Here is an 18,512-nt window from a genome sequence, read left to right on the forward strand (position 1 = left end):
TGTGTGAGGCTTTTTGACCGGCAGTAGGGGGTGTTCCAGGCAGACTGGCAAGGAACTAGTACCCCTAGGCTTCGTAGTCTCCGGATGTGTGGCTGGATCCCCTTCTGGGCCTTCTGAGACATGGGGTATTGTTTGATCCTTACCGGACTCTCTCCTGGCTTGAGCTCTACCAGGAGCGGGGTCCTGTGAGCAGCTAGTCCTATCCCCCCCGCCCCCCCCCCCCTGCCCAAACCGAGGGGAATTTTTGTAGCCATCTGTCTATATTATCCTCTCTCGGGAGTGCCTCCTCGTGGAGGCGGTATTCATCCTCCAGTTTCATGGTCAGGACCTGGATGGGGTGGCCCTTGCCATTGGTGACCTGAGGCCCCCCTTGTCTGAAAGTTATCTGAGCTCCAATCTTGGTCAGTAAGTCCCATCCTAACAGTGGGTAGGGGCATTCTGGTATTACCATAAAGGAGTGGGATACTCGGCCCGTTCCCAAATCTACTGTTCTTCGGGTAGTCCAGGAATACTGGCTCATACCAGTTGTCCATTGTACCCAGGACTTCTTGCTGGCTAATTTTCCTTGTGGGGTGCGGAGGACCGAATGTTGTGCTCCGGTGTCAACGAGGAAGTCAACAGGGGTCCCCTCCACTTTAAGAGTTACCCTGGGTTTGGGGAGAGGGTCCAAACGCCGCCTCCCCTAATCACTTAGTTCATCTAGCTCTAGGACTTTTACTCGATCAGTCTTGCTTCCCTTCCCGCCGGCCCTTTTCGGACAATCTCGGGCCCAATGCCCTATCTCCTTGCAGTATGCGCACTGATCCTTCTGCAGCCTCTGCTTCCCCCCCTTGGTGGTGCTTTTACCTTTTATTGCATCGTCTGCCAGCTGCCGGAGACGGCGGTCTCATTCCTCGGGGAAGTCAGCAGTGGTAGCTAGCAGTATTCTGGCCAGGTCTCGAGTCTGCTTACTGCTGGCAGCCGCCATGGCGCGAGCCTGCTTGTCCTCAGGAGGCTCCCGGTTATTATATGCCTTTTCGGCTACCACCAGTAAGTCCTGCAGACTTTTTCTCCTAGTCTATGTATTTTCTGTAATTTTCTCCTAATGTCTATGGCCGATTGGTTTACAAAGGCCATGATAACAGCTGCCTTGCTTTCCGGAACCTCTGGATCCATGGGGGTATAGGTACGGAATGCCTCCATGATCCATTCTAGAAAGGCAGCTGGAGATTCATCTTTTCCCTGTTGTACATTTCCTACCTTGGCCAAATTGGTTGGCTTTCTAGCAGCCATTTGGAGACCCCCCATTAGGGTCTGGCGGTAGACCCGGAGCCTCTCCTTACCTTCTGCTGTGTTGAAATCCCACTGGGGCCGAGTTAAGGGGAAGGAGGCATCTATCTGAGCCTGGTTGGTGGTGGGATTCCCGTCTGTGCCCGGAACTAGTTTTCAGGCCTCATTGAGGATTCTTTCTCTTTCTTCAGTCATGAACAGGACCTGCAAAAGCTGCTGGCAATCGTCTCACGTGGGCTGATGGGTAAAAAGAACAGAGTCTAATAAATCAATAAGCCCTCATGGTTTCTCGGAAAACTTAGGCTTCTGAGCTTTCCAGTTGTAGAGGTCACTAGTGGCGAAAGGCCAATAGTGATGGGGCTGATTCCCTTCCGCGTCTCGGGGTCTGGTGACTCGCAGGGGCAGAATAGTGGAGTTGGCAGCGGCGGCGGATTGCTCCCTCTGAGCCCTTTGTCTGGTAAAGGGCGGGCTTCCCACTGGAGTGTTTCCACCTCCCGCTCTCGAACAGTGTCTGCCTACCCCAGAGGGGGAGGATGGTGTTCTTCCAGCATCCTAGGGGGGTTATACGGGGGAGGAAAAATTAATTCTTCTTCAGTACCCCCCTGTAGGACAGGGTAGAGGGGGTGCTGAAGGCTGGGTAAGACTTCTTGTTTTCCTTCTTCTTTGTCCCCTGCAAAGCAAGAATGGGTTTTGGCTCCGGAGGGAGCGGGGCTAGGAAGGGCTTAAGCCAAGAGGATGGGTAGAGGGGTAGTCTGAGTCTGTCCCATAAGATCCGTCCAGTAAGTCCACAGAACAAAACAGAGAAACACAGAAACAGACAAACAGAGGGCCCTTAGAAAGTCTTCCAACTCCATGGAAGCAAAACTGAAAGCTAGCTTAGACCTTTGAGGGGATTCCACGTCCCTCCAAAACAGATGAGGGGATTCCAAGTCCCTCCAGAAGGGAGGATCGGAACGTCTTCCGAAACTCCTGGCCCGTGGTCCTCCAGTGCGTCCACTTAGACCACGTCGGGAACTACCAGAATTCCAGAAATGAGCTCACACAGAAAAGACGCAACGAACAGACACTAACAGTGGCCAGTCAGGCTCTCCGGGTTGGGGGTCCCTCGGGGGTCTTGGGGATCCCGGGCCGAGCCCCCAAATATTATGCCCAGAATTTGTGATTCCCAAAGACCACTAGGAAGCCAAGTCCGATGTAAAAGCAAAAGAGACTTTATTCGAGCTAGCTCGAGCTCAATCCCCTACCTGCACCGAAGCAGCGGTGAGATACTGAGATGGGGGGGGGGAGGGAGAGTTTCAAAAGGACAAAGGTTTTATTGGGGCCTAGGGGCAGTTGGTGAGGTAATGGCTGTGGCCTCAGCTGATTGGCTAGGGAAGGGTCCCAGTCCTGTTAGGCAGGTGGGGGAGGGGGGTTACTCAAGGGGAGGAGGTGTGGTCAAGGTGAAGGACACTGAACAAGATGGAGTCTGCCGGCGTAGGCCCGCCCTTTCACCAGGACTAGGAGCTCTAGAGCTAAGGGCAGGGTGGCAGCAGATGAGCAGAGAAGACACAAACTAACTGAAATTTAATGAGGATGAGAAACTATCAGATCCTGTCTCTCACTCCGGAATCTGCTTTTTAAAAAACATGGGAGAAAAGATGGAAAGAATGATCCAGAACAGCCTTAGAAGGAGAAGAGATTGATGAGTCTGGAAATTCATTTTGCAAATCCATGGAGACTCCTGTGCACAGGGGCTCACTGGGCCTGTGGGGACAATGAGAGGCCCAGGGACCCCTGGGACTGTCACAGACTGGGGGACACCAGAGGAAAATGGGACCAGAATCCTACACAAGAACAAGAACAGGCCCAAGTCTCCATGGAAACAAAGAGAAAGAAACATACGAAACTTGGGGACGCCACCCAGGCCCAAGTCTAGTTTGTCCCGGTCACAAGAAGTTCTTTCTGCACAAGGTCCTGGACACAGGAGAGATCCAAGTCCCTGAGATCCAGGGCCTGGTGAGACAGGGTTCCACTGAAGGGACAAGGACAAGGGAGCAGCACTGATGACGCACCTGAGGAGTGACCATATCAAAGTCCAGGATGCATTGAGCACTGATTGAGCACAGTCCTGTTCGCGCTGGCTCCTCACAGCCTCTCCTGTTCCCATACCCAGAGAGAGCACAGCAAACATGCAGACCCTGGAAGTTCTCGATGCTTTAACTGATTTCCTCTCAAACTTTAGGAATCTTGTTTAATTAACCCATCAACCCCACATGGTAAGAAGGGAAGGAAACAAACAGGTATCAGAATTTTTCATTCAAGGAGGGAGTAAGAGCTGCAGTGCCCTGGGATAGGAGGCACCAACAGGGATGAGGTACAGACAGGAAAGGAGAGGGCTGGGTCTCCTGAGGGAACAGAGGAGTATATGATGGAGGAGAAGGCAGGGCACATGGGGCAAGTGCACGGTTTGTGTGGGGGGGGTGATGGAGCAGGGCTCCTGGCTGCCTGGCCAGGACTCAGTGGGGCAGAAATACCTCAGGGAGTAGGAGCCTGAGGCCAAGGAGTGGCTGAGACCCCGCCCGAACCTCCTCCAGGCGCAGGGACCTGGGCAGCAGAGAGGGGCCTTCACCGGGGGTCCCGCATCTCTGCTGGGTGGTCCCCTCACTCCTGCCCCTCAGAGTCCCTTTCCTCTGGACTCAGCACTCACCCGCCCAAGTCTCCGTCACCGCGATGGCCTACACCATCGGCAGCAGCAGCAGCAGCAGGAGGTTTGGGAGCCCCAAATGCAGACCCATGGGTCTGAGGAATAGCTGAGTCCCCAAGGGTTTGGTAAGGACTTTGCAACCTATAACTGTGGTGCTGACAATTGACTTCTCTGGAAGCCCAATACCCAAGGGGAGTGAGAACTGGGACTGAGTCATGAGTATCCAGGCAGGAGGACCTGACACAGACCATGAGAGGGAGAAGTGAAAACACTGGGCTATGGGGAGTCCCCTACACCAGGCTTCCCCACCCCAGACACCACCCTTGCAAGGGGACTCTGACAGCCAGTCTCTCAGTGACCTGAGACTTTGTCCTGACCCCTCTCCTCTTGCACGGTGGTCAGGTGACTTTGTCATCCTGTCTTCCTGAGTCCTGACCCAGGGTCTGTCTGAGGAAACCAGGGAGAGACCTAAATTTCCTTCTAACATGGAGCCCATTGACAAATACTTGAGGCTGGCAGAGTAAAACCTTTCTCCTGGAACTCCCTACTGTCTTAATGCTAATGCTTTGCTGGAGGGAGAACAACCTTCCCTTGACAACAGCTAAGCTTCTACTATCCTGTGAGTCTTCTTTAGCATATGAAAATCTCACTGGAAACTTCCCCTAGACTTTACCTCCCCCCAGTTCCATAGTATAAAACCAGTCTCTCCTTATGGTCCTGGGGCAGCTCTTTCTGCCCACTGGTCCTGTCCCCATGCTTTAATAAAATCATCTTTTTGTACCAAAGACGTCTTCAAGAATTCTTTCTTGGCCGTCAGCTCCGGACCCCACAAACCCCACTGTCACCCCAAAAACCTCATCAAGAAGGTCTGGTACTTTCTGCTCTGTTGTTAACAAGGGGCTGCTTCTCTCTATCTGCCCAAGGTCAGTCTATCTCCTGTCTCAATGTCTACCTTGTTGAGGTGAAAGGGCGGGCCTACGCCAGCCGACTCCATCTTGTTCTGTGTCCTTCACCTTGACCACACCTCCTCCCCTCGACTCCATCTTGTTCTGTGTCCTTCACCTTGACCACACCTCCTCCCCTTGAGTAAACCCTCCCTCACCTGTCGGACCCTTCCCCAGGACCCCTCCCCAGCCAATCGGCTGAGGCCATAGCCATTACCTCACCAACTGCCCCCAGGCCCCAATAAAACCTTTGTCCTTTTGAAACTCGCTCTCTTTCCCTGGTATCTCACCGCTGCGTCGGTGCAGGTAGGGGATTGAGCTCGATCTAGCTCGAATAAAGGCTCTTTGCTTTTGCATCGGACTCGGCTCCCTAGTGGTCTTTGGGGATCACGAATTCTGGGCATAACAGAGGTTGTATATCACTTTTTCCAGTCTACATAGAGCTACCTCAATACTGAGATTGTCCATTCCCTGGGGTCCTGACAAACCCATGTCCTAAGAAAGTGCCCCCACTCAATGCATTTTTCCTTACTCAGCCTGCCATTCTGGCCCCTTGATGAAGCACCTTCAAAATCCAATCCCAGGATGTTTCTCCTGCTGCTACACACACAAGCTGGTTAGTTCTTGCAAAGTTCCTGAGTAGATACCACTTACATCCTAGAAGTGAGACTTCTGTGTCATCTTCAAGTACAGGAAGTGTTAACCATTACTAGATAAGGGTGAGCCTCCTCTGCTTCTCCAGAGGGTCATGAAGGGCATCCACTGGGATAGCCTAGATCTGGTTTGCAGGATCTTAGGATTCCCCCCCCCCCCACACACACACAAACACCAGTGCCAGGACTTTCATATCACAGGTCTGCCATGGCTGAGTCCACACCTCTCTGTACTTTTGTGACTCTCACAATTATGTCTTCAGCTGCCATTCAACTCTGCCCTTCCTCTACAGGACATGAATGCCTCCAAAAAATACTGTAGAGGCTCTCATGCTTAGCCATGAACTGCTTGATAACCATCCTTAGATTCTTTCAAAGGTTCTATCATAACACTTGCCATAGCTTTCCCCTAACTAGGACATTTTTTCAGGTCACCACCAGTAAAATCTGTAGTAGTTCAGCTGCCATTTGTATCCCACCTACCAGCCTGGATGGTGTCCTCTTGGTCTGTGAGGCCAAGTGGATGAGCTAGTCCCAAACCCCCATCATTTTGCCTGCATCTCAGTCCACTCCTGACATCACCTGTGTTTAGGGTTCTGCAAGGAACAGACAACCATACAGCATTATATTGTTAGTAATTTGTTAGGAGAAACCTTTGTGAGGAAAAATGGGGAAGGAGCCAAAAAGGCTGGGAAAACACCAAATCCTGATGCAAGTGTGAATCGAGGGAAGGAGAGAGAGAAGGAAGGTTGGCTGAAAGTGTCCTACACCCAGTGCAGAGTAAGGCAAGTTCATCAGGGTGTCAGGGGGCCCTGGAGCCTAGGTCAGCTTCCAGAAAGGAAGAGTTCTGCCTTTGTTTCCTTGCTGTTCACAAGCCTTGGCTGGGGGAATTCCACAGGAAGTGTCATCTCAGAGCAAACATGGCATCAGATCTGAGCGCACAGAGTCGGGGCCCTGGATCAGTTACTGCCCCTCAAGCTGAGGGTCAGGGATGTGTGTTCTCACAGCCACTACAATAGTCTGGGTGAGAACAAAGATTGATGATAAAAACGATAAAAGGAGAACAACACTGGAGCAATACCTGTAAGTAGACAAAAAGGGGCGAGGTGGAGGGCTCCAGCAGGGGACTGGCTCTGACTGGCACAACCATGGGTGGGCAACCTGTGCTACAGAACTGGACAGTCCGTCATGTGGGTACAGATGCCAGCATGAGTAGGTGGTGTGTGATGAGATTTTTTTGGGTGACAGTGGGGTTCCTGGGTTCTGGAGCCAACAGCCAAGAAAGAATTCTTGAAGACATCTTTGGTGGAAAAAGGTGATTTTGTTAAAGCACGGGGACAGGACCCATGGGCAGAAAGAGCTGCCCCAGGACCATGAGGAAAGACTGGTTTTATACTGGAACTGGGGGGAGGTAAAGTCTAGGGGAAGTTTCCAGTGAGATTTTCATATGCTAAAGAAGACTCACAGGATAGTGGAGGCCTAGCTGTTTTCAAGGGAAGGTTGTTCTCCCTCTAGCAAAGCATTAGCATTAAGACAGTAGGGTGTTCCAGGAGAAAGGTTTTACTCTGCCAGCCTCAAGTATTTGTCAATGGGCTGCAGGTTAGAAGGAAATTTAGTTCTATCTGCCATTTCCTTCTGCCTTTGTTTCTCACATCACTATGGAGGGGTGATGGAAACTTACGGACTATGATCTCTATCAGTTAACCATTTATTTTTTCCCCTTTTCTTTGTTCTTGGGCAGTCAGGAGTGCCCAAGGAATATCACACATCTAGGAGTGGGTGGGGGGGGGGTTGTTTGTGGCCTGTCAACCTGCTTTATGCTCCCTCATCAGTGTAGAAATCTGTAAATACTCACCTCTAATATACTCAGTTTGCTTAGGGAAGTAGGAAACAAGGTCATTAGCAGAAATAAGAATGGGGAAGAAGGGTTGAGTGTAATGAGATCCCACCCATCTCTTGGTCTAGGGGCACAAGGTCTATGTGAGAGGAATCACCCCTTGGAAGAAGACTGCATGGGCAGCTGTGTCCTCAGGGAGACCTGGTTTCTGTCAGAGCTGTGAAGTGAGGGAATGTCCTGACAGGACTCTGGACACTTGCTAATCATGGGCTGAGCACTCCATGGGGTGAAGTGGAAGGTTCAGCAGCTAGGAAGTGGGCGTGAGAGCAGGCACAATAGGGGTGTGCAGAGCCTTGTAGAACAAGAGTGTAGAATGTCTGGGGAGCAGGGGTGACTGACACAAGTGAGGAAAAGAATGTAATGACATTAGTCCTGGTACACTTGAAGCAGATGGTGGTGGGGAGTGTGTGAAAGATGACTGGGGGAAAGCATAGGGGTTTGTGGCTCTCACTTGGGCTCTGACAATGGGACAAGGAGGTTTAGGGGGGGTTGGACCTTAATTCTACTGTGTGGACATTTTCTCAACCCCTGGATAATGGGGGTGCAGTCCTTGGGGTAGGCTGGGTGTTAAGTGAAGTCTGCGGGTTCACTCTTGACTCTTGTGGGGCAGGATGCACTCACACCAAATGACCAAATGTCAGGTCTGCCTGACACCTGCATTGGGAGAGACTCCTGGGATATCAGTTGTGACCCCAGCACAGGGACACCTCTTATACCATCACCAGGGGACAGGAGGCCTAGGGGGCTGTGATCTTAATCCCAAAATCCCCAAAGTGCAGTCTACGCCATAGAGTAATATGTAGATATTGAGATGCTGTTTCCAAATGAGAGACGATTTTTGTTTGAGTTATGCATTTTAGAAATAAGGAATCAAAAAGTGTTTCTACTTTTTGGTTTTCCCTGTATTACCATCAAGGGGCTGGGGGATGAGGTGCACAGGGATACAGAAACCTCAGCAATGGCATTGGCTCCTGAGCTCTCCTCTCCAGCAATCCTGCCTCACCCCTGAGCCTGACCGCTGTGGAGTCCAGGGCTGCTCAGAAACTTCCTCTCCCCACTGACATCCAGGCTTCTGCTCAGACATCTCTACCTGACTTACAGTCCAGACCCCACTCAGGCTTCTTAGTCAGAATCCACTTGAGAGCAGAGCAGTGGGGGATGTCCCCTTACCTTCCACCCCACATGTGGCCACAGGACTAAGGAGAGAAGACCCAGCTGCCTTTTTCCTCCTCAGCCAGGCCCTCCCTAGGGTCTCATTCAACAACCAGCACCTGGACAGGGACATGGACACCAGGGGCCCCCTCATCCCAGTTGATGTTCAGAGTGTGAAGTTTTTTTGTTTTTGTTTTTTCAAAAGCCACACTGATGAAATCAGGTTCCCCCCATAGACAAATGGATAAGGAAGATGTGTGGTATAAACACACACATATATACACACAGGATAGAATTTTATGCAGTCATGAAAAAGGATGCGATCTTGCCACTTGTGACAACATGGACTGTTAGGAGCCAAGCTCCTAGGCCCTATGGAATGAGAGTTGGCGCAAAGAACCACTCGGCACTCCGATTTCGGCAGAGAGTCTTTACTGGTGCACCAGGGCTCCCCAGTGTTAGAAAGCGGGAGAGCGCCGATATACGGGGTTACAGGTCTTTTATACCATTTTGAGTTACATTTGCATACAGGCTGGTGGTAGGCTCTCTGCTCGGTGGTGGTTAGGGTTGGGGGTAATTTCGTCCTGGGAAAGCTTGGGAAATGGAGTTTCTCTCGGCAGATGCAACTTGGAGCCCGGGTGCGAAGCGGCAGGGGACCTCCGGTTTGGGAGCGTAAGCAGGTTTACAGAAGCGAGATGAAAGCGGTCATCGTTATTTATGTGACAACCTGTTCCTGTCTTGCGTAGGGAAAGGTGGGGGTACAGCTCTCCCAGGGTACGGATGTCTAACTGCAGATATCCTGTTTGTCAACTGGTGGAAGTGCAAGCCCTGCAAGTGAGGCGTTACGGAACTGAAGATAGGGTGGGGGTGTGTTATTAAGCTAAGCAGGGGTCTTTCATTCCCCCATTTTCTTTTGGCGTCGAATGAAACCTTTCATTCGATTGTATCTGGCCTTTCTGCGTCAAATTGTCTTAGTTGGTGGTACTGTTGAGTTAGGACCAAGGCCTGGATGACAGAGAGTCTTTCTCTTATGAATTGTACCAAGCGGTTGAGGATGCAAGGTCCGAACATCAGTATTAATAGTAGGAGTATTAAAGGGCCCATGAGGGAGGAGACTAGAGTGGTAAACCAGGGGGATTTGTTATACCACCCCTCAAACCAGCCTTGCTGAGATTCGAACAGCTTTTGTCTTTGTTTGAGTCTCTCCCTCAGCTTGGCCATGCTGTCTCTCACTATTCCTGTGTGATCAGCATAGAAGCAGCACTCTTCTTTGAGGGCAGCACATAACCCGCCTTCTTGTAAGAACAACAGGTCAAGTCCCCTCCGATTTTGTAAAACCACTTCTGAGAGGGAGGTTAGGGATCTTTCTAGTGCCGAGATGGATTCTTCTAGTGCCTGTATGTCAGAATGCATAGCGATTTGTAACTGCTTGAACTGATTAGTTTCTATGAGAGCTGCGGTGCCTGTCCCTATGCCAGCTGCTAAACTTCCCATAGTTAATCCCCCTAGGAGCAGTGCTACGGTGAGGGAAACTGGTTCTCTCCGGAATCTGCCGCCGGGTTCGTAGTGGCCATAAATATATTCTGAGTCATGGTAGAAGATTTTTGGCCAAAGTTCAATTAGGATGCAATAGTCGGCAGTATTATTGAGTACCTGGAGCGAGATGCATGGCGTGAGTCCGGTGTTACAGACCCAGTACGTTCCGTTGGGAGCGGTCAAATAATAGGGACCCTGCCCGACAGATGGTATGGTCTGACTACAGAGATTCTGGTGTGAGGGTGGAATTTTCCCAATACATAGGCCATGACCGGTGACTTCAGTTAAAGTGAGGCCATGTCGAGGTGTAGTGCTACATCTCAGTGGGGCATTCGTATGGTTAGTAAAGTTCCCAATTATAGCAACTCCCTGATAGTAAGGGGGTTTAGCCGTTAGGCAGAGCCAACAGTCCTGAGTTTGATTTGGGGCCGTAAGGTTGAGAGTTAAGTATACCCCTTGTACAAGGTTTAGGAGCCTATCTCCTGTGCCCGGTCGAGAGGGGGGGGTCGGGTATCCTAGACTGGGGCTTAGAGTGGAATTAACAGGGTTAATTCCCGGTGTCTGAGTTGGGGCCCTTGGTGGCTGGACTGGGATGGCTAGCTGGACCGGAGCTTTTTGATCGGCCAATACTAGGTTGGGACCTACGGTTTGGGTGATTGTATCTATTTTTAATTTGATTTTTAGAACAATCCCCCTATCTTTTCCCGGTAGGTACCATCGGAGTCCCCATGTAGGACTGCAGGTTCTTGGGGCTTCTAGCTGGGATATCCCAAGTGTCTAATCCAGCTGCCAGCTGGCAAAAATCAGGGGTAAGTGGGGGCCACCAAGTATTAAGCGCATGGTTACCTTGGACCTCCCAGACAACTTCCCCGCTCTGGGAGTAGATTTGCCAAGTCAAGGTATAAACCTGATGTGGGTTCCCCTCTTTGACAATTTTAGCTCCAATTCCCGCCCCCAAGCTTGTGAGGACCCACAGAAAGACCATTCCCGCTGGGGGTTTCATTTTGGGTTTGTGCAGGGACAGGGTGGATTAACAGTCAGACACGGGAGAGTCTTATCTTAAGAGGGTTCTCCGAACGGTGGAGCTTCCAGGTTTTGGGAGCTTTCGGTCCAGGGGTTCTTGGGGCTGCCTTGGCGTGCGATGCGTGAATCCAGGCGGCGATCCCGTCAACCTTTATGGCGGTGGGCGTGGTCAGCAGGACGATGTAAGGTCCCTTCCAACGAGGCTCCAATCCTTGAGAGCGGTGCCGCCGGACGTACACGGAGTCTCCTACCTGAAATGGGTGGCTAGTTTGTGGATGTCCTGGCCGGTACAGTTCGGCCAGGGGTGTCCAGATTTGGGCCTGCACCGCTTGCAGCCCTTTTAGTCGGGCTTGTAAATCAGTCTTAGGATCGGAGGGGGAGAAGGAATTGAGCAAGGTTGACAAAGGGGGGGGTCCCCCATAAAGGATTTCATACGGGGTGAGCCCGAAACGGTTGGGCGTATTTCTGGCTCTTAACAAAGCCAGAGATAGGAGGCGTCTCCAATCTTTTAAGCCAGTCTCTAAGGTCAATTTAGTAAGGGTCTCTTTTATTGTTCTATTCATTCTTTCTACCTGTCCTGAGCTCTGGGGCCTATATGCACAGTGTAATTTCCAATTAATCCCCAGTGTCCTGGCGAGCCCATGACTTACCTGGGAAACGAAGGCCGGCCCGTTATCTGACCCGATTACCTTGGGAAGTCCAAATCTGGGGAAGATTTCTTCTAAAATCTTCTTGGCTACCACGTGTGCCGTTTCTTGTCGGGTGGGGTAGGCTTCTACCCATCCTGAAAAGGTGTCTACAAACACTAATAGGTACTTATACCCCGCATGGTGAGGCTTTACTTCAGTAAAGTCTATTTCCCAATAGACTCCTGGGCGGTTACCACGAGTCCGTTTTCCTTCCGGCACTCGGGTAGCCCCAGCGTTTACCTGTTGACAGACCTTACAGGCGGAGGTTACCTGTTCTATGAGGGTGCCTGCCTTAGGGATTAAGAAGTCAGTTTTTTTAATCAGTAACTTCAGCTTCTGATTACTTAAATGTGTCCAGGCGTGCATTTGTTGGATCATTGCCAGGGCTTCCTTTCGGGGAAGGACTATCTTTCCTTCTTTTTCCCAGTCTTTAGTGTCCTGATTCAGTATAGCCCCTATGGCCTTTGCCTCTTCCTGGTCTTCTGGGGTGTAAGCATATTTGTTGGTCGTAAGATTGGTTTCTTCAAGTTTTGTGGTCAAAGTCAACGTTTCTGCCACAGCGACTTGCCTGGCTACTTGGTCTGCCTGTCTATTTCCTGTTGCAATTGGGTCTTGTCCTTTCTGATGCCCGGGGCAATGAATTATGGCTACTTTTCGGGGAAGAAAAAGGGCCTTTAATAATGCAATGATTTCAGCTTTGTTTTTAATTTCTTTTCCTTCTGAGGTTAGTAGGCCCCTTCTTTCATAAATACTCCCATGTGTATGAGCCGTTGCAAAGGCATATCGGCTATCTGTGTATATGTTAGCCTTTTTCCCTTCGGATAGTTCTAGGGCCTTGGTGAGCGCTATCAGCTCGGCCTTTTGTGCAGACGTGCCAGGAGGTAGTGATTGTGCCCATATGATGTGGTGGCCATCTACTACCGCCGCTCCCGCCCTCCGGGTACCTGAGTCGATGTAACTGCTCCCGTCCGTATACCAAGAGTGATCCGCATCTGGGAGCTCTTGATCTTTAAGGTCTTCCCGTGTCCCATGGGTCTCAGCCAGTACTTGCCGGCAATCGTGTGCGCTCTGTTGGTCTTCCGGTGCCGGTAGCAACGTGGCAGGGTTCAAGGTAACCGGAGGTCCAAATTGGACGCGGTCTGTGTCCAGTAGGAGGGCCTGGTAGTGGGTTAGGCGTGCGTTGGTTATCCATCGGTCCGGTGGCTGCCGCACTATGGCCTCTAAAGCATGCGGGGTGATAACAGTTAGTGGCTGTCCAAGGGTTAATTTGGCAGAGTCCTTGACCAGCATAGCAGTGGCTGCCATGATACGAAGACATGGGGGCCACCCCGCTGCCACAGGGTCCAACTTTTTGGACAGGTATGCTACTGGCCTCTTCCAGGGCCCTAATTTTTGGGTTAGAACTCCTTTGGCAATTCCTTGTTTCTCGTCTATGAAAAGGGTAAAGGGCTTGGAGGTGTCTGGCAACCCGAGAGCCGGGGCGGAGAGGAGGGCCTCTTTTAGGGCCTCAAAGGCTGACTGATGTTTTTCCTGCCAGGTGAAGGGTGCACTCTCTTTCGTGAGGGCATAGAGGGGGGCGGCTAGCTCAGCGAACCCAGGTATCCATAAGCGACAGAACCCAGCAGTTCCCAGGAATTCACGTACCTCTCTGGGGTTCTGGGGCGGCGGAATGCGAGCCACAGTTTCTATTCGCCCAGGGGTGAGCCATCTTTTCCCCTCACTCAGTATGTACCCCAGGTAGGTTACCTTGGTTTGGCAAATCTGGGCCTTCTTGGCAGATGCCCGGTATCCTTTTTCTCCTAATTCCCGGAGCAGATGTCTGGTACCTAGTATGCAGGCTTCTTTTGTGGGGGCGGCCAGAAGAAGGTCATCCACATATTGGAGTAGAGTTACTTCTGGATGTTGAGTCCGGAAGTCAGTTAGGTCCCTGTGAAGAGCCTCATCAAAGAGAGTGGGGGAGTTTTTGAACCCTTGGGGTAAGCGGGTCCAGGTTAATTGGCCTGAAATTCCTCTTTCAGGGTCCCTCCATTCAAAAGCAAACAGTTCCTGGCTCTGGGGGGCCAAGGGTAAGCAAAAGAACGCATCTTTTAGGTCCAGTACTGTGTACCAGGTGTGGTCTGGGCTCAGGGTGCTGAGCAAGTTATAGGGATTGGGGACCGTAGGGTGGATATCCATAGTCCTTTTGTTGACTTCTCTTAAGTCTTGGACGGGCCTGTAGTCCCGGGTGCCAGGTTTTTTTACTGGTAAAAGAGGGGTATTCCAAGGTGAGCGGCAAGGTCGCAGGACCCCAAGCTCTAGAAATCTAGTAATGTGTGGCTGAATGCCCATATGAGCCTCCTTGCTCATGGGATACTGCCTGATAGACACAGGCATTGCCGTGGGCTTTAGGTCAATTATGATTGGGACTTGGCATTTGGCTCGACCGAGCCCTCCCGTTTCTGCCCAGGCTTGGGGAAAGTCCTGCAGCCAGGCTTCGAGGAGGTTAGTGGTGACCGGGGTTTCAAAAAGTCTGTGTTCGTCTTGTAAGGACACAGTTAAGACTTGGATAGGCTGGCCATCCCGGTTTAGCACTTGGGCCCCCGTTTCGGAGAAGTGTATCTGGGCTCCAAGCTTGGTTAGGAGGTCTCGTCCCAGAAGGGGGTACGGGCATTCGGGTACCACCAGAAAGGAGTGTGTCACCGTCCCTTGCCCTAAGTCAACCGTGCGGCGGTTAGTCCATTTGTGAATTTTTCTTCCTGTCGCTCCTTGGACCCAGGAGGTACGCGAGGACAGAGGCCCATTTGCCTTGGTTAAGACCGAGTGTTGAGCTCCCGTGTCCACCAGGAAGGTGGTGGGATGCCCCCCTACAGATAGGGTTAGCCGGGGCTCGGGGGGGGCTCCGGAGCCCTGACATCCCTATTCGCTCTCTTCGCCTAAGGCGAGCACAGAGGCAGGTTTCTTTGAGTTCCCGGGGCGCTTAGGGCAGTCTTTGATCCAGTGCCCGCGTTCTTTGCAATAGGCGCACTGGTCTTTTCCTACTTTGGGCCGCCTCTTCGTTTCCCCTGACTTTCCTGTTCCGTTTTCTGTCACTACAGCTGCCAGGATTTTGGTTAAATGTTTATCTCTCTTTCGATCTCTTCGTTCCTCCCGTGCTTCCTGCTCTTTTGCTAGCCTAGCCTCCTTTTCCTCTGGGGTCTCCCTTTTGTTATATACCTTTTCTGCCTCCCTAACTAGTTCCTGCAACCCATAGGTTTGAATCCCATCTAGCCGTTGGAGCTTTCCTTTTATATCAGACGCTGCCTGATCTATGAATGACATGGCCACGGTAGCCTTATGTTCTGGAGCCTCGGGGTTAAATGGAGTATACATCCGAAACCCCTCTAGAAGCCGTTCCATAAAGGCTGCGGGGCTCTCCTCTTTTCCTTGGATTATGGTCCTTACCTTGGCCAAATTGGTGGGCCGTTTCCCTGCCCCCTTGAGACCCGCCAACAGAGCCTGGCGATAGATTCGGAGACTCTCCCTACCTGGAGCCGTTTCATAGTCCCAGTCCGGGCGGGTGAGGGGAAACCCTTCATCTATTTCATTGGGAAGCTGAGTTGGAAGACCTCCAGGCCCCGGCACATTTTTCCGGGCCTCCAGGAGAACTCGTTGCCTTTCCTCGGTAGTCAAAAGGACCTGTAAGAGCTGCTGGCAGTCGTCCCAGGTAGGCTGGTGTGTGAGGAGGATAGACTCTATTAGTGAGGTTAGGGCCTGGGGTTCTTGGGAAAAGGAAGGGTTATGAGTTTTCCAATTATAGAGATCGGATGCAGAAAATGGCCAATATTGGACAGTCCGGTTGACTGTCCGGAGAGGAAACAGGGAAGATTGCCAAGTGGGAGGGCCGTTCGGGTCGTCCGATCGCCGGAGACGGAGGCGGGGGGTCTGAGGTGGGGTCTGGGGAGTTAGATCGGGTGGGGCTGGAGTAGAGGATGGGGCTGACGTACAGGCGGGGAAAGAAGTTGGGGAGGGGGAGGAGGAACTGGAGGCAGGAGGGGAAGTAGGGGGCACCGGGGACAGGACGGAGACGGGGGCCGGGGGTGAATTATAGGGTGGAGGTAGTAAGAGGGGGTTGTGGGGCGGTGAAGTCTCTTCGGGGGCGTGGGGCGGCGAAGACAAAGCGTCTAGGAGGAGGGGGTCCCTTTGGGACTCATCGGGAAAAACCGGTTTGGGCGGATCTGGAGTTTGGGTTGAGGCTCGGTTTTTGGAGGTTTTCAGGGGAAGGAGGGTAGACTGAGAAGTGGGGCAGGAAGGAAGGAAGGGTTTCACCCATGCCGGAGGATTCCGGATGAGATCCTCCCAGGTGAGGATATAGGCCACTTGATCTGGATGACCTTGTGGTCCAGGATCCATTACCTTCGTCTTAACCTGTAATATAACAAAGAGGTCAAAAGTCCCGTCCCGGGGCCACCCTACAGATAGGGTGGGTCACTCCGATGAACAAAAAGTTCGCCATCGACCTTTTCGAACCTCAACGGATAGATTGCGAGCTCTTGCCTGGACGTCCGAGAAATGAGTCAGAGTCAAAGATAGAGGAGTAGTCAGTGTCTGTCCCATGGCTGTGTCGTCCTGTCCACGCGTCCACACACGCACACTTACACACACACACACGAATATGACTACAATGTCGATACAGACCAGACAACACAGACTAGACAACAACCAAGGAGCCGCGGCCAGGTATTCAGATTCAGATGGCAGGGGAGGCCTGCCTTCGGATTTGGGGAGTCTGACGAACTTGTCAGTTCTCCTCTACAAGCACCACCGAGGCGTCCCTCGGGGCCGGGGTGTGAAGGTTCAGGACACGTCTGTCCTCCTTCAACACTCCTACTGAGGTGGCCGGCCGGCCTCAGAATTCACAGTTCAGAGACAAAACATAGAACACAATACCTGTGTGCAGACAAAGGCACAGAAGTCTGTCTTCAGTCAGTCCGTCAGTGGCCCGGGCCGGAGAGTCATCTACCGACGGGGCCGGGGTTCTCCTGCCTTCCCTCGCTTCCCGGCCAACGCACCAAATGTTAGGAGCCAAGCTCCTAGGCCCTATGGAATGAGAGTTGGCGCAAAGAACCACTCGGCACTCCGATTTCGGCAGAGAGTCTTTACTGGTGCACCAGGGCTCCCCAGTGTTAGAAAGCGGGAGAGCGCCGATATACGGGGTTACAGGTCTTTTATACCATTTTGAGTTACATTTGCATACAGGCTGGTGGTAGGCTCTCTGCTCGGTGGTGGTTAGGGTTGGGGGTAATTTCGTCCTGGGAAAGCTTGGGAAATGGAGTTTCTCTCGGCAGATGCAACTTGGAGCCCGGGTGCGAAGCGGCAGGGGACCTCCGGTTTGGGAGCGTAAGCAGGTTTACAGAAGCGAGATGAAAGCGGTCATCGTTATTTATGTGACAACCTGTTCCTGTCTTGCGTAGGGAAAGGTGGGGGTACAGCTCTCCCAGGGTACGGATGTCTAACTGCAGATATCCTGTTTGTCAACTGGTGGAAGTGCAAGCCCTGCAAGTGAGGCGTTACGGAACTGAAGATAGGGTGGGGGTGTGTTATTAAGCTAAGCAGGGGTCTTTCAGGACGGACAAACAGGGCAGTATGTATGCTAAATGAAATAAGTCAGACTGAGAAAGACAAATACCATATGATTTCACTCATGTGGAAACTAAAAAACAAAAAAAAGAAAGAAACAAGCAGCAGAAATAGATCTATAAATACAGAGAATGAACTAGTGATTGCCAGAGGGAAAGGGGTTGGGAGGATGGGCACAATGGGTGAGGGCAGTGGGAGACAAGCTCCAGTTATGGAAGGAACAGATCATAGGAATAAAAGGCACAGCACAGGGAATATCATCAGTGATACTGTAACATCACTGTCTGGTGACAAATGGCAGCTACACTGTGGTGAGCACAGCACGGGGTAGACAGAAGGTGAGTCACTGTGTTGTACACCTGAAACTAATGTAACCTGTATGTAAACACTATTCATATAATAAAAAATTTTAAAGAAATTAATTAGAAAGAATAAACTATAAAACATACCAATTTTTATTTATGGATCAAGGGCATTTGGGGAATTTTTACATTCTTTTGGAAACTCCTCTTAATTACATGACTTTAAAAACTACACATTTTGTGAAGTAAAATAATTTAACAATTAAAAGCCAACAATTAATGAGGGGGGAAAGCCACAATGAAATAACAAGTGCACATGAAAAAACTGGAAAACCTATGTGAAATGGGCAAATTCATAAGAACAGACAACCTATGAAAACTTAATCATGAAGAAACAGTCAACCTGACTAGTAAGAAGGTTGAATCAGTATCATATGACAAAGACACATCCTGGATCATATGGCTTCACTGGTGAATTCTACCAAACATTCCAAGAAGAATAAACACCAGTCTCCTCAAAGTCTTCCAAAATTAAAAAGGAGGGAACACTTCCTGACCCGTCTATGTTGCCAGCATTACCAAGATTCCCAAAGCAGACAAAGATACTACAAGGAAAGAAAACCACTGTTACTGCCCTTGGACCTGGGCTCCATAGCCAAGTTCATGAGCCCCAAACCCTTACAGAAATCAACCCTGAATCGTGCCCTAAAGTAATCTCAACCCTAAACTCAATCACTTACAGATACTACCAATGCAGGGGTTTAGGAGT

General features: G+C 51.1%; 1 protein-coding gene across 1 annotated transcript; it reads right to left on the reverse strand.

Moving 5' to 3' along the window:
- Nucleotides 1–9,407: 9,407 nt before the first annotated feature.
- On the reverse strand, nt 9,408–16,740 carry LOC111556593. Its single transcript, XM_045057239.1, is given in 1 exon segment — nt 9,408–16,740. A coding segment is annotated over 1 exon segment (5,247 nt). The 5' UTR covers nt 16,419–16,740; the 3' UTR covers nt 9,408–11,171.
- Between the last annotated feature and the right edge of the window lie 1,772 nt (nt 16,741–18,512).

Source organism: Felis catus, chromosome B2, assembly GCF_018350175.1.
Source record: "Felis catus isolate Fca126 chromosome B2, F.catus_Fca126_mat1.0, whole genome shotgun sequence".
Taxonomy (NCBI): domain Eukaryota; kingdom Metazoa; phylum Chordata; class Mammalia; order Carnivora; family Felidae; genus Felis; species Felis catus.